A 14,575-nucleotide genomic window follows, 5' to 3' on the forward strand; every position below is an offset into this window, starting at 1 on the left:
TGATGATGTGCTTTTAATATGGAGGGGGGGTCAAGAATCCCTAGAAAAGTTTTTAGCCTCCCTAGATGTTAACGAGAATAATCTAAAATTCACTAGCAACTGGAGTCAACTAAGTGTAAATTTTTTAGACCTTGTAATCTTTATTGAAGAAAATAAAATAAAAACAAAAACATATTTTAAGGAGACTGACAAAAATAACTATATACTAAGATCGAGTTGTCACCTGCCCAGGTGGATGGACGGTGTACCACCTGGACAGTTTACAAGGCTGAAAAGGAACTGCAGTGATAATACCACTTATCTCGAAGAGGCTGAGTATCTCAAAAAAAGATTCTTAGAGAAGGAATATGGGGAAGAAAAGTTGGACAGTGCAATTAGAAAAGTGGAGGTAATCAATCGTGATGATTTGCTCAAAACCAAAATCAAAAAGAAAGAAAGAAACGAGAAATTTGATTTCGCTTTTCTCACGAATTATAGTGGAGAAGCTAAGGCTATAAGGAGCATCATTCACAAACACTGGGACATCCTCAGAAATGACCCAATTTTGGGGAATGCCATTCCTGAGAAGCCTAATATCATCTTTAGAAGGGCAAATAATCTTAAAAATAGATTGGCTCCGAGTGTATTAAGAAGGAGTAACACCAATTCCGATAGCTGGCTTCAAACGGGAAAAGGTTTTTTCGGCTGCAATAACTGTAGGGCATGCGAATTTAAGACAGACAAAAAAACAGAGTTCTGTTCAAATGTGACAAATGAAGTGTTCCAGATCGAATCCTGCTTGACATGCAGGACCGATCATGTGATTTATGTCCTTGAGTTCCCATGCAAGTTACAGTACGTAGGTAAAACAGAAAGACCAATAAGAACTAGAATACTGGAACATCTTAGCAGCATTAAGAGACATTTAGTCACCCATAGTGTCCCGAAACATTTCTTGGAGAAGCACCAGGGAGATCCTAAAGGACTAACTTATATGGCCATAGAATCAGTCAAACAACACTGGCGGGAGGAGATAGGAACTTAGAACTTATCAAAAGAGAATCCTTCTGGATCCACAAACTAAGATCCCTCCACCCCAGAGGCCTTAATATGGAGATAGACGTGGCTCCTTTTTTGAAATAAATATCTGAATTTTAATGTGCCTTCCTTTCCCTTCTGTCCACCCCTTCCCTCCATAGGTGAATAAGAAGACTCCGTTACCATATGTGTCGTTTAGATCTCTAGATTTAGTAGGTGTATTGTGATAATTTGTAATTTGTATCATGTCCTGTTTAACATTGATCATATTTTTGAACCAAAATATGTTTTATGTACCATTGTATAAAAGATAATTAATATATCCCATTATTTTGGGAACTATAATGATATCCTATGCTGTTACTGCATCATCCCTTCAATAAGAGCTATGGAATGATATTAATCATATTATATTTTATAGTATTTTTCTGGGGTGTATTCACATCTTCAGAATCATAAAGATGGATTTAGAACCATCACTATCACTGAACTCTTTTTAATATATTTTGAATATATATTTTTAATATACAGATAAAAATAAAATATACTTTTATTTTAAATATTTAATAACAAATTTCTTTTGGAGCTAGTTTTAAATTAAATTATAGAACCTTTTAATGATTTTTTTTTAAATATATTGCATATTTTATATACCTCCTATCTACTCCCCACCTCAAAAGCCCTAGTTCTTTTATATATATATAGTGACAAGTATTTTTATATATATATTGACAAGTATTTATACTGCTGGATTTGCACAATATAAATTACTATTAGAGTATTTCCCCAACTTTCAAACTGTGTGTTTATTCCCCTTTTTACTTTAACCATGTCAATACATCCAACCATGTCTCTAGATAATCATAGACCCCATAGCAGCATTTCAGAGGTTAAGAATACCGGCATTTAAGCAGGGTATATAAGTTTTAGCATGAAGGGGGGGGGTCCATACTCCTGACGAAGCCAGCCATTCTATTGGCGAAACGCGTAGAGTGGACCCGCCCAGGAAGTGAGAGGACTGGTGCTGCGAGCTGTCAATCTGCTGCCGGACCGGAAGTGACGCGACGGAGCTGTTCGTGCCTACCGGAAGTGACGTATCGCGCCGGAGACACCGCTGTAGGCGATCCCCACACCGCTTGGTGCAGAGGGAGTTACAGGAAACCTGTGAAACAGCCCATCCGGGACGTCGGCGGTGCGGTGAGCTGTGGCAACCACCTACACTCTTTTTCACTGATATACTGTAGTGACAAAACGCTGTTTTTGATTTTTATTATTGTAAGTGCACATTTTTATTAATACATAAATATTATCTTTGTACCATTGATCTGCACCATGGAGGTCTGTCTTTATCTTTCCATGTACGTCTGCACCTGAAATCCTAGTCCTAGCTGCTTCCTGTCTGTGTCCAGAGAGACTCACCAGACCCCACATATCCCGCCACTGTCTTTATCCTACTGACATTCTGTGAGTAGGCAGCACATAGGAGCCAAGCATCATAATATTTCACTATTGAACATTATTGTCTGCACTTAGTGTGTTTTTTCCATTTGTCCTTTGACAGTGTAACAAATGTCGAGGCTTACTGCACTGTGTTTTTACTGCCTGACCGCAAAGCCGCAAGATCGGCAACATTGTCAAAAAAGAGCAATTATCGCGCAATTGGCATGGGAACTAGGGCAATTCACGTGGGAACTTCTGTTCTAGGGCACCTAGAAATAAAATTCATTTTGCCCCTAGATGTTAGGAACCCCCTCACTTGACCCCAACAGGGTCTGACCAGTAATGGCGCCGAGAAAGGGTCACGCCGGCGAGGAGGGTCCTATCATTGACCGTAATGGCGGAGAAAGCCGCGCTGCTTTGAAACGGCTAAGTCAGAATGAGCAGAAACCTGGAACCCATAACTCCGGTTCTGTTCAACCTAGAGGGCTCAGATTCGGTCACCATGTAGTCCTAGTTCCGGAAGGATTGCATGTCAAATAGCGACCCTCTCGTGGCAACAGAACGGAGTCAGGGTAATCGCGCAATTGGCATGGGAACTAGGGCCTCGGTCAAGTTCACGACCAATTGGCGTGGGAACTTCTGTTCTAGGGCACCTAGAAATAAAATTTTGCCCATAGATGTTAGGAACCCCCTCACTTGACCCCAACAGGGTCCGACCAGTAATGGCGACGAGAAAGGGTAACGCAGGCGAGGAAGGTCCTATCATTGACCGTAATGGCGGAGAAAGCCGTTTCAAACCAGCGCGGCTAAGTCAGAATGAGCAGAAACCTGGAACCCAAATCCTATGTTAGCGGCAAATTAAAAATAAGGTGGAGGAAGGGTAGAAGGGTAGACCAAAAAGGAGTATGTATCCCAAATAAATTCTAGGCTACTGTAGCTCTATACCCTCTAACAGGGCAGGTAAGTATATGCAATGATACAGTGTATGGTTTCTAACAACAGCTCGCAAACGCCCCCATGAGTTTTTACACGGCATTGCAGAATTGCAGACAGCGAGAATAAAATGGTTAAATCACGGGCGCGAAAATAACGCAATTCACTCCGGCCGAAAAAGACACAAAACCGCACATAACCGGGATAATCTGAAATTCGCTGAGCTAGCCGAGTTAGAATAAAGAATGTCGCCACTGTATGCAGATGACACAATCCTATATGCACACAGCCATAGCCTCCTCGACCTTCAACACATACTTCAGTCTGACTTTTTGAGACTCGAAAACTGGATTTCCCAAATCGCTTCCAGTGACTGAGCTCCAGATCAGAACCAACGCTAACACCACCCTAACTCCTGTTACTAGTTTTAAATACCTGGGCATATGGTTTGACTCCCACTTAACATTCGGAATGCACATTGATACCCTGACATCCAAAACCTATGCCAAACTAGGTATACTTTACAGGAACAAATCCTCCCTAAGCCTGCTGGTCAGAAAGAGTATCGCACAGCAGATGCTAATGCCAATTATCGACTATGGAGACATAATATATGGCTCGGCACCCCAAACCCACCATAGCAAACACTATGCTACACCCTCTACAATTCAATTTGTCGTTTTGTTCTCCAATGCAACTACAACACACATCACTGTGAAATGCTCAAATAACTAGATTGGTCATCACTCGAGTCTAGGCGCAAAGTTCACCTTTCCTGTCTTGCCTTCAAATACTTTCTGGGCAAGCTACCCATCTATCTGAACAAGCTCCTCACCCCTACCACATGCAGCACTTATCATCTGAGATCAGACTCCAAAAGACTGTGCATGGTCCCACTGCTCAACAAAGTATCTGGCCACCCCTCCTTCTCTTACAGTGCACCCCAAAACTGGAACAACCTACCGGAGACTCTCACATCCACCACCAGTTTAAGTTCTTTCAAAACTAAGCCTGTCTCACATTTTAATCTGGTCTGTAACTGTTTCATAAACCTATAATATACATCTTCTTTAACTTTGCATTATTGTATATAATGTATACCCTGTTAATTTATGTAACTATATTTGTAATCATGTATTATTTGTCATTTTAACTATGCCCAGGAAATACTTGAAAACGAGAGGTAACTCTCAATGTATTACTTCCTGGTAAATCATTTTTTATAAATAAATAATTAATTAGTAGATATTCTCTACACAGATATCACTAAGGACAGTGTTATCATGATTACTCTGTCACTAACATTGTTTGACTTCTGGGGATTAACGACTCCTATTGGATTCACATTGCGTGTTTAAATATTTATATTAAAGCCCTATATTTTAACATATGTTCAGAATAAAACACGTTTCATTTTAATTGTTAAATTAATCATCCAATTAGGTGTAGGGGTCCTTTTCTCTGTAGTTGTCATTATTTAGCCTGTCACTTTAAACAGCATTTTAAGGCAAAACATAATACAAAGAAACAAACACCTATTCCTGTGTAAGGGCTAACCTCCTTCCCAGTCCCTATCTGGAAGGCTGGGGGGGGAGCCCATTACCCACCCATCACCCCCAATGTCTCAAGAGGTACCTGTATGCAGGGGCTCTTTGTGGCAGTCTCTGAGTCTAAGTGGGTCCAGGAAAAGAGGTCTGGTGTCTTATCAGCACAGCTCTTCTGGGTGCTCAATTTTTTCTCCCTGTCAGCACGGTGTGTCTGTGGTTAGGAGTCTCCTGGTATCCTCCTCTCAGCACACAGTCCTCCTGTGTGCTCAAGACTTCATCTACTCTGTCAGCACAATGTGTCTGTGCTAAGGAGTTTCCCGGTCTGTCCCCAGCAGGGTTTTTTGCTCTCCTATGATTACCCAGGTGGAGCTAGTTAATTGACTAGTTGCAATTGGCCAGCTCTCTGTTGGATTACTCAGACCATTAGAGGCAGCTTTATTTAAACAGGAATAAGTCCCTGTTACAGGGTCCTATGCCATTATTACACAAGGTCAAATCAAGAAAAGCTATTTGTCTGTCTTGAACGACACTACTAAAAATGAGGCCAAAGTCATTAGTGTTAATGTAGTTTAAAAATTCAGTTTAAACATTTCTATTTCCTTTCCAGATTATCAGAACATCATCAATGAAACATGTCCATAATACAGTATTTTTAGCATATGTTTTTTTTTTTTTTTTTTTTTTGCAAGATTGCCTCATCCTCCCATTGACCCATGTATAAGTTTGCATATGAGGGAGAATATTTGGTCCCCATTGCTATCCCACAAGTTTGGATGTAAAATTATTTTTGAAACAAAATAGTTGTGGGATAAAATGAATAAAATGGAATTGACTAAAAGAGTTGTTTTGTTTGAGCTAAAATACCATGTTTTTCTAAAAAATACCTGGTGGCTACAGCCCCTTTTGCATGTGTAGAGGGATTGCACATCACATGTTACCCACGGGTATTCTTCTTCCCATACAATGTCTTTTAGTTTGGGTATCAAATACGATCTCATAGGTGTGATTTAAAGAGGTAACCATAGGTTGGAGGTATTTGGCCTAATATTAAGATAGGTCTGTTGTGACTGAACTTATCCCAGAGATGACCGGTCTTCCAGTTGTATTCAGATGGTTCTTATGTACTTTTGCCAGATAGTAAAATATTGCCCTCTTTGGGTCTTCAATAAATAAGTATTGGTATTCGGTTTTATCTAGTACACTGTATTCTAATGCTGTATCTAGTAGGGACCGAAGATCAGTCAAGAATAATTGTCATGGGCCATTTTTGAAGATTTTGTAAGTACATGTATCTTCCAAAAAATGGTAAGCCTCTTTAATATAGTCCTCTATATTCAGTATAACTATCCCACCTCCCTTGTCTGCTTGTTTAAATACCCCAAGGAAATGACAAGCCTTAGTCATAAAACGCATAGAGTGGAGCGTAAACTGCTGTCAGTGCTGCGACGGAGCCGGCGAACCTGTAGGGGTCATTTGGGGGGGAGTCCAATCGCGGCCATGAGGAGTGAGACGCCGAACCTAGCTGCAGAACGCCAAGCCCCACAACCCATGCTCTGGACAGCAATTCTTTAAATACGCTTAAACACTGTAAAAAGTGTAAGTATTTTCAATTGTTAGTGTTTTACAATTGTAAAATTGTAAGTGTTTTTGTAAGTGTTTTCTTGTATTGTAAGTGTTTTCTATGGTCTTGCACGGTTAATAAATGTTACTGTATTATCCAATATACTCTCTCTTTGCCTGTGGGTATCACCTTCTCTCGATTGGAGACCTTTGGGATTCCAGGATCCAGCTGGTGACCGGTCCAGAGCTAAATATCCATTGCATATTATTCGCCTACTAATTGTAAGTAGGCATTTGTAGTGTTCATCTTTCAACTGTGGATGACATACTGCACAATGGTTTGTTTTTCATTTACCATCCAGAATAGCCAGCTATTTGAAGCAACTTTTGGTATAGAAAACAATTGTTCCCACCACACAAAAAAGGAAAAGAGAGGGGAGCAGTGAACCAAAAGGTTTAATGAACAAAACACAAAGTGAATGAAAAACACAATGCAACAACAAGGGAGGAGGGAGGGAAGGGATGGGGTATGAACAAATGTAAAAAAGCAAAAAAAAAGTACAGGAGAAGGGGGGCGGCAATGTTTCAGGGTGTTAAACCCCTTCTTCAGGCCCATTCCCAAAGGATACGTTGTATCCAAATGTACTTCCCTATTCCCTGTACCAGACTCCCAAAAAAACACCAAAGATAGGGGCAATCTTATACTATATAATTGAAAGCACTGTATGCCTGCATGCATGCATGCTGGCTGGCTGTTGCCTGGATGTTCGGTGTCCCTAGGGGAAATCTCATTGGTCCCTTGGGCCGCCCCCACACACCTCTCATTGGCCTGAGGCGGAGTGACGGCCCAAAGGACACACAGTGTCACACACACACACACACACACACACACACACACACACACACACACACACACACACACACACCTCACCCCCCCCCCCAAGCTCAGCCCCCCCCCAAGCTCATCCCCTCCCCCAAGCTCACCCCCCCCCCAAGCTCACACCCCCCCCCCAAGCTCACACCCCGGTGCCGCGCGTGACAGGCCGCGTGAGATGGGAGGGGGGATGCCCCTCCGGTCCCGGCTCCCCCCTGTCACCGCGTGGCAGGCCGCGTGACAGGAGATGGGAGGGGGGATGCCCCTCCGGTCCCGGCTCCCCCCTGTCACAAGATGTCATCTCCCGCTCTCTTCCCCACCGGTCCCGGAGGCTCCGCCTCTCCCTGTTTCCCGCGCATTCACCCCCCCCTCATCCACGTGCGAGCTGCCGGACGGGTGAGGGAGCTGCCAGACGGGTGAGGGAGCTGCCGGACGGGTGAGGGAGCTGCCGGACGGGTGAGGGAGCTGCCGGACGGGTGAGTGAGCGGCCTTCACCTCCCCTCACTCACTTCCCCTCAGTGAGTTTACACATGTGCACCCCCTTAACCCATCTCCCTGCTCACACCAGGGCCCTGTAACCCTTCCACTGCCGGGGAGCTCCGCAGTGCGATCTATATACATCGGCAGGACACATTCTATATATACACAGCAAATTGCATCTGTATGCAGAGAAATAGATCTGTATATAGAGTATGCCTCTGTGTATACAGTATGATGTGCCTGTATACAAAGTAGCATATTTTATGTGTTATATACAGAACTTTTTATAGTGCAGAGCTCTGTGTATAGTGCATGTGCACAGTGCTGTGTATAGTGCATGTGCACAGTGCTGTGTATAGTGCATGTGCAGAGCGCTGTGTATAGTGCATGTGCAGAGCGCTGTGTATAGTACATGTGCAGAGCGCTGTGTATAGTGCATGTGCAGAGCGCTGTGTATAGTGCATGTGCAGAGCGCTGTGTATAGTGCATGTGCAGAGCGCTGTGTATAGTGCATGTGTAGTGCGCTGTGTACATCTAAATGTGTATCTTACACGTAGGCAAACTAAAACATCCCGGGCAACGCCGGGTCTCTCAGCTAGTGGTATATAAAGTAACCTCACAAGGGTTAACACAAGTCCAAAGGACAAACACCAAAGATAGGGGCAATGGTATATAAAGTATAGTATTTTGGTAGTTTCAACTGAGTATTTTGATTGAGACTGTTTTTTGGATTACTACTGGGACTGTTTTTCAGTCTATTTTGCGCCAGGGCCTTCTTTGGTTTGTTGTCTATATGCTTATCAAGTTTTGAGAGACATTTTCAGTCACCTAGGCTGCCATATATTTAAGGATTAATTCCAAAAGAGATTTTTTATCTGCGCACAATTTGCATCTGTACGTTTATTTGTCACATTATTTATCCACCTAGCACATTGTCTGTTTTGTAAGTAGAGCACTTTTTTGTATTTTTAAATCTGATAGTTTATTTTTATGCGCCCAAGGGAACCTAGGTCAAGTATTATGCTTGTTTATTTGTTTTTAAAAGACCAGGCTAAGTGTACACCTAAAACGCAAATATTTCCATGCTGTGCAAACTTCTACTACTCACATATCGAAATGAAGGCTAAGTTCAGTGAGTGAGGAATCATTTATATCCAACAAGATCCTGTAGCACTGAAGCTGTGGAATGTTTAGCGTTGAAGAATACTTCTATTTTCTATCCTTTTTCCTTCTTTTTGAACTAAAATTCTAAATGCGTGGCGTGATGATTGTGTTAAAAAGATGCCTAATCTACATTTTCTGGCAAAATTGGCCAGTTTCTCGATCAAAAAGTTGAGATTTTTTGTAAATTAAAAAAAAAAAAATCAAAGCCAAGGAATTTTGGTAAGTAAACCCATCGCTAATGGTAAACAACGTATATGTATGTGTACTTTATATAATGGACTTTTCGTAAATGAAGACTTAGCAACATTATGCATGTATGGTTTTCAATAAAATATTTACTTTGCTGTGATAGCAGTCCAGTGTGTCACTATACTGTAGCCTTTGATTAGCTACTAGACATAGAAGATCCAGCAAATGTTTACATTCATAGGGGCTTATTACATAAGCTCCGTTAGTGCTGAACCGTGTGATCTGCACAAAAGGCCACATTCAAGTAGACGGTTCCGTGCTAACAGAGTTTACAGAATATGCCCCAAAGTATGATTTGTGTTTAAAAAAAAAAAAAAAAAAAATTAAAGTAAAAATTACTAGTGCTATTTTTTAAATATTAATACGACATAGAGAAGTAGCAGCCCCATATAATCTGGAGAATAATTGTATATCAATAACACTTTTTTTCCGCTGGTACCAATACATTTTTAATAGACCTTGATATAAATGCTTTATAAGGTACAGGATTGATATGTTGGTGAAATAAATGAACAAATGTGGTGCATCACTTCATTGTGACAGAAGATTGTTTAAAAATGACAGTACGGTATATGGAATTTTAATTTACTTTTAAATTCTATTAAACATTATTTAGATAAATTATGTAATAGTTTTCAAAATTACAAATTCAGGATTGGGGTACAAAAAAACAATTGGTTAAGGAAAGGAGGAGGTGGAACAGAGGTGATTTTAGGATTACATGTAAATTCACAATATTGTTAAAAGGACAATATAAAGTAGCATAGTAGTTTGTCAAGTGTTCAGTATTCAGCAATGTAGGGCACAGGAATTAAAAGGAGATAATGTGGTAGATTTAAAAATGGTCAGTCAGGATTTCATTGAATCTTCCTGTCCCAAACAAAAAAAACTTTCAGTTATTACTGTATTTACCAAGTTTCTGAAATGTACCATATCTTGTAGCTGCTGGTAGATGTGATCTAAATCAAATTAATGTATTTAATTGTTGTACGATTTTGCGGTTTCGAACCAAACCTTCTCCACTGCTTCTTTTCCCAAATCTAACATACTTCTTAAAAGCTTCCATCCAGTTTTTGCAGTTATCATAAGGTAGTCTTTATTTTCTGGACATTGCAGAACACCGTAACTGGCCATTACAAGTGACTGAGCAAATCTACAGTTCACCAAGATGAACAGAGCTTCTCTTTCTTCTGAAGTCAGGGGAACAATGCTTTCAAATCCATTAAGTACATATCCTCCGACATGAAGTGGGTCATTGCTTTCAATCATCATATACATTATAGTTATTGCTACTTCAAAAACATAGTAACCACAGCTCATATCACCAAAATCCAATATTCCTGATACTTTGTACTGGTTCTGAGTATTTTCAGATGATAAGTGGGACTTTTGCAATAAAATATTGTGATCATTAAGGTCTCCATGATTTATGCCTAGGGAGAAAAGGAACAATGTCAAACAAAAACGTATTTGTATTCTTCCTTTCAATTAATTCTATGTGTATTACTTCATACAGGACATTTGTTTATTCCACATAAGTAAATGGTCCAAATAAAATGCAGTGACTATTTTTTTTAAATTCCAAAGTGAAAAATGAAGTAGAGAAAATGAAAGATGTAAAATGTGAAAAAAGAAGCATGCTTAATTAATCCTGCGTGAAGTGGTGTCACATGTTGCTTAACATTCTTTTTTTTTTTTAAATAAATGTTGAAATATGAATTTGCAGAAAACTTTTGCAGATTGAATTTTTTTCTAAGATATGTTTTATGTAGCTGTAGTTTATAAATAAGCACATTTAGATTTATTGTAGTGAATGTTTCTGTACAAAACATCTAATCAATTAAGATTTATTTAAGTGTACTTACTTGAAGAGTACACTCACAGAATAATGAGGGTTTTACAAGTCTCTACACTATAATTTTATTTATGAAGACCTGTAATATAGGTTGCCTAAAAAAAGGTATTACAACCTACATTGAAATCTAATTTTCTCAAAGAACCATATGGCTATTAGAACTTTGAAGACATTTCTGAGTTTTTGTATATTCATACAGTTCAATCAAAACATCTGAACAATGCAAAAAAACACATTTCAGTTAGTGTGATGTGCTGCTAATGTAGTACTATGTTCTTCAAAAAGGAGCTTTGGGAAGTTGAGAATATATATATATATATATATATATAGAGGCAGTAGAGGCAGCGATTATTCTAACAAAAACCAGTGGCAATTCCCCAAAAGACCCAGGTACACCCAGGTACATTCTGAATACATTTCCTTAAACTAGCCCCAGCATTTTTGCATTGATTAATGGCCTATCAGATTAACAGCGGGGGTCCCTGGCAGTCCCATTCAAACTGAATGGGACTGCCAGGGATCCCTGCTGTGTTAATCCTATGGGTCGTTAGTCAATGCATAAATGCCTTAAACGTGCCTCAAACTAGCCCAGAACATACCCAGCACATACCCAGAATGTAACCCGACTAGTTTAAGGCAAATGTTAGAATAAGCGTTGCCTCTACTATATATTTATATATATATATATATATATATATATATATATATATATATATATATATATATATATATATATATATATATATATATATATATATATATGTATGCTGGGTGATAATGGGGAAAGGCGGGGTTGCAGACCTGCCTAAGACATGCAGATGAGCATACAGCTATATTTGCATATATATATATATATGTAGCCCCGAGGTATATTTACGTTTTCTGGCCCCCCTCCGCGAGTGCCGTGCGGTAGCGGGTGCCGCCGGAGGCTGCGACGGACCCGCCGGCACTTCGCGAGGGTGGGGGCCAGTGCAGGGAGCAGAGCGTTGCTCTGAGGTGCAGGCTGGTTGCCGGGGACGCGATCGGGCCGTCGCTAAGGCCACGATCGCGTTGCCACCGGCCCGGCGGCTTGTGCAGAGGGCGCCGCCATTGCGCGTTAGCTCGCGCATGCGCAGTAGGTGGCAAGCGCGAGATAGGACCCCAGGGCTAGGGAGAGATCGCGCAAGAGTAGGGAAGTGTAGAGGGAGGTTGAGGCGGCCATTAGGGGTTCGCGCATGCGCAGGGCAAGTGCGCACGCGGCCCCAATGCTTAGGCAGCCCCCTGGGAACTACAATTCCCAGGAGGCATAGGGAGACAGAGGTCAGGTGCTCCATTGCGGCCAATAGGGCTGGAGGAAGCTCAGCCCGGGAAAAGAGATACATTTCCCGGGCTTTGCACGCGTCAGTCAGGAAGAGGCAGAGGAAGGAGTAGGAAGGGTGTAGGGAGCGAGTGGCTCCTGCACCAGGTAAGGGTTCTCCTTAGGTCCCCAGGCAGGCCCCAATTCCCGGTAAGGGCAGGGGGTAACTGAAGAGGGACGGCCCTAGATAAGGAGGTCACCCTTAGGAGTGTAAGGTGCAGGTTTGGCAGTGCCACAGCGGGTAGTGCTGTGCGCACTGGCAAATAGGCACAGAGTGTGTGCAGTGGATTTGCTGCGGGTTCCAGTGGATGTTGGGTGTATCGTTGCTGTGTGTTGTCGCTGCATGTGCTGGGCGCAGTGTGTGCAGCGTGTGTGAAAGTCTGCAGGCTGACGGTGAGAGCTGTGTGTCTGCTGCAGGCTGTTAGGAGTAGCAAGTAGTTAGTAGTTACAGATAGGACTGGGTAGCTAGGGGAGGGGGCAGGTTATTACTCTGCAGGCCCTAGGAGTTTTCCCCAAGCCACCCCAGGTTGCAGTTCATCAGGGACAGGCCCTAGGTTAGGGTTCCTGTCATGTTAGGGATAGATAGGGATAGCGGCGGTTGCTGTTCCCGTGAGACGGTGTGTTACCGAGAGACGGCTGTGTTCCCGTGAAGCGGTGGGACCCTCGTTGGGGTCCTGGAGAAGTACCTGGATAGGATCAGACGGAGGCTTCGCACGTCTGACCCTTTTAGAAGAGTGTAGCAGGCCCGAGCATCGGAGTGCTCGGAAGGTATTTCTACACATGTGCACCAACAGGCCTAATAGATAATTTAGTGACTGCGCAGTCACCCACGACCTCCGTAGGAGTACGGGACATTGGGTGTGGGGGATCACAGGACACTGGGTGGGAACACCAGACATTGGGCTGAGGTGATATGGTTAAGGTGATGCGGATAGAGCATGATGTTATGTACTGTGTTATATGTTCTCAAGTAAAGTGTTAGTTATTGTTTTATAGTATACGTGTGTTATTGTATTTCTTACCCAGGGCTATCTTTCATAACGGGGATCCTGGGTAAGTGGAGGCGCTGCACCAGGTAAATGGTAAGGGTTTCCCCAGGCTCCCAGCTAGCGGAGGCTCAGATCTCCTGGAGCCACAGGTGTGATACAGTTACCAGTAGTCCCTTAGGAAAGGTGTTCAGATAAAAAGGGACCGGTTAGACCACAAGGGGCCAATGTGAGATTGGGTGGGTCAGGCCGGTTCACAAAAAGGGCTACATTTGGAGGCGCTGCTGAGATATCAGACCTGGGGTGCCCTGTATGTTTTTGTTCTAATTTGTGTCCTATTTTTGTTTCGCCATGGGGAAGCCCTCAAGGCAGAGGAAGCCACGTGCTAAGTTCCCGGCCGCGCGGGAAAATGTTGCCAACAGTTGTCCAGGACTGGTGGGAAAACCTGAGCCCCGCCCCCACACTGTGAGTGACTCGGTACTGAGCTCGCAACATTCCCCAAAAGACTGTGCTGCCCCTCCTCTAGAGTCCACCAGGGGGAGGGAGTGTCTTGAGCAGAAATCAGCAATTTCTGTTCCCCCTAAGGAAAGCAAGGGATGCCGAGAAAAACACCCTTGGCTGTATAGAATCATACGGGCCCCCCATTTAGTCTTGCCAATGGTGGTATGCCCGTGTGCGTTAAAAGACTGGAAGGTGACGGGTGGCTGGATGGACGGAGCATCTGAGTCACCAGTTGCCCTCACGATGACCGTGGTAGACGGGGAAGAATGCCTGCACGGCCGTCTGAATGAATGTGAGTGTGCCGTTGGGGAGCTGACCCAAGGGCCTAAGTGTCCTGACTGTGCGGCGCAGTTCCTGCAACCCAAACCACCAGCGGCAGAGGACACTGTTGCAGAAATGGAGTGTTCCCTCCCCGAGGATGAGAGAGACTGCCAGGGCTAACACCCTGATGTGTATGAGCCCTGGAAATTGCCAGGAATAGAGGTCACGGTGCTAATGTGCCCCTGCCTGAGTGAAGCCCTTAAAGAGGGAGTCAAACCATCCCAGTTACAGCTAGGTTTCAGGTCAACTGAGGTGGACGGAGAAACATTTACCCAGTGTTTTAGCCTCAAATGTGGCTGTTCCCGGAGGGAG

General features: G+C 42.8%; 1 protein-coding gene across 2 annotated transcripts in view; it reads right to left on the reverse strand.

The window, feature by feature from the left end:
* Positions 1 to 9,833: 9,833 nt before the first annotated feature.
* The window catches only part of HYKK (hydroxylysine kinase), a 119,246-nt gene continuing 114,504 nt past the window's right edge, over positions 9,834 to 14,575 (reverse strand). For both annotated transcript variants that reach the window (XM_075576141.1, XM_075576140.1), the window contains exon 5: positions 9,834 to 10,697. In XM_075576141.1, coding sequence (XP_075432256.1) covers positions 10,243 to 10,697 — 455 coding nt within the window. In that variant the 3' untranslated portion in view covers positions 9,834 to 10,242. The remainder of the gene's footprint in view (positions 10,698 to 14,575) is intronic.

This window comes from Ascaphus truei, chromosome 18, assembly GCF_040206685.1.
Source record: "Ascaphus truei isolate aAscTru1 chromosome 18, aAscTru1.hap1, whole genome shotgun sequence".
Classification (NCBI taxonomy): Eukaryota; Metazoa; Chordata; class Amphibia; order Anura; family Ascaphidae; genus Ascaphus; species Ascaphus truei.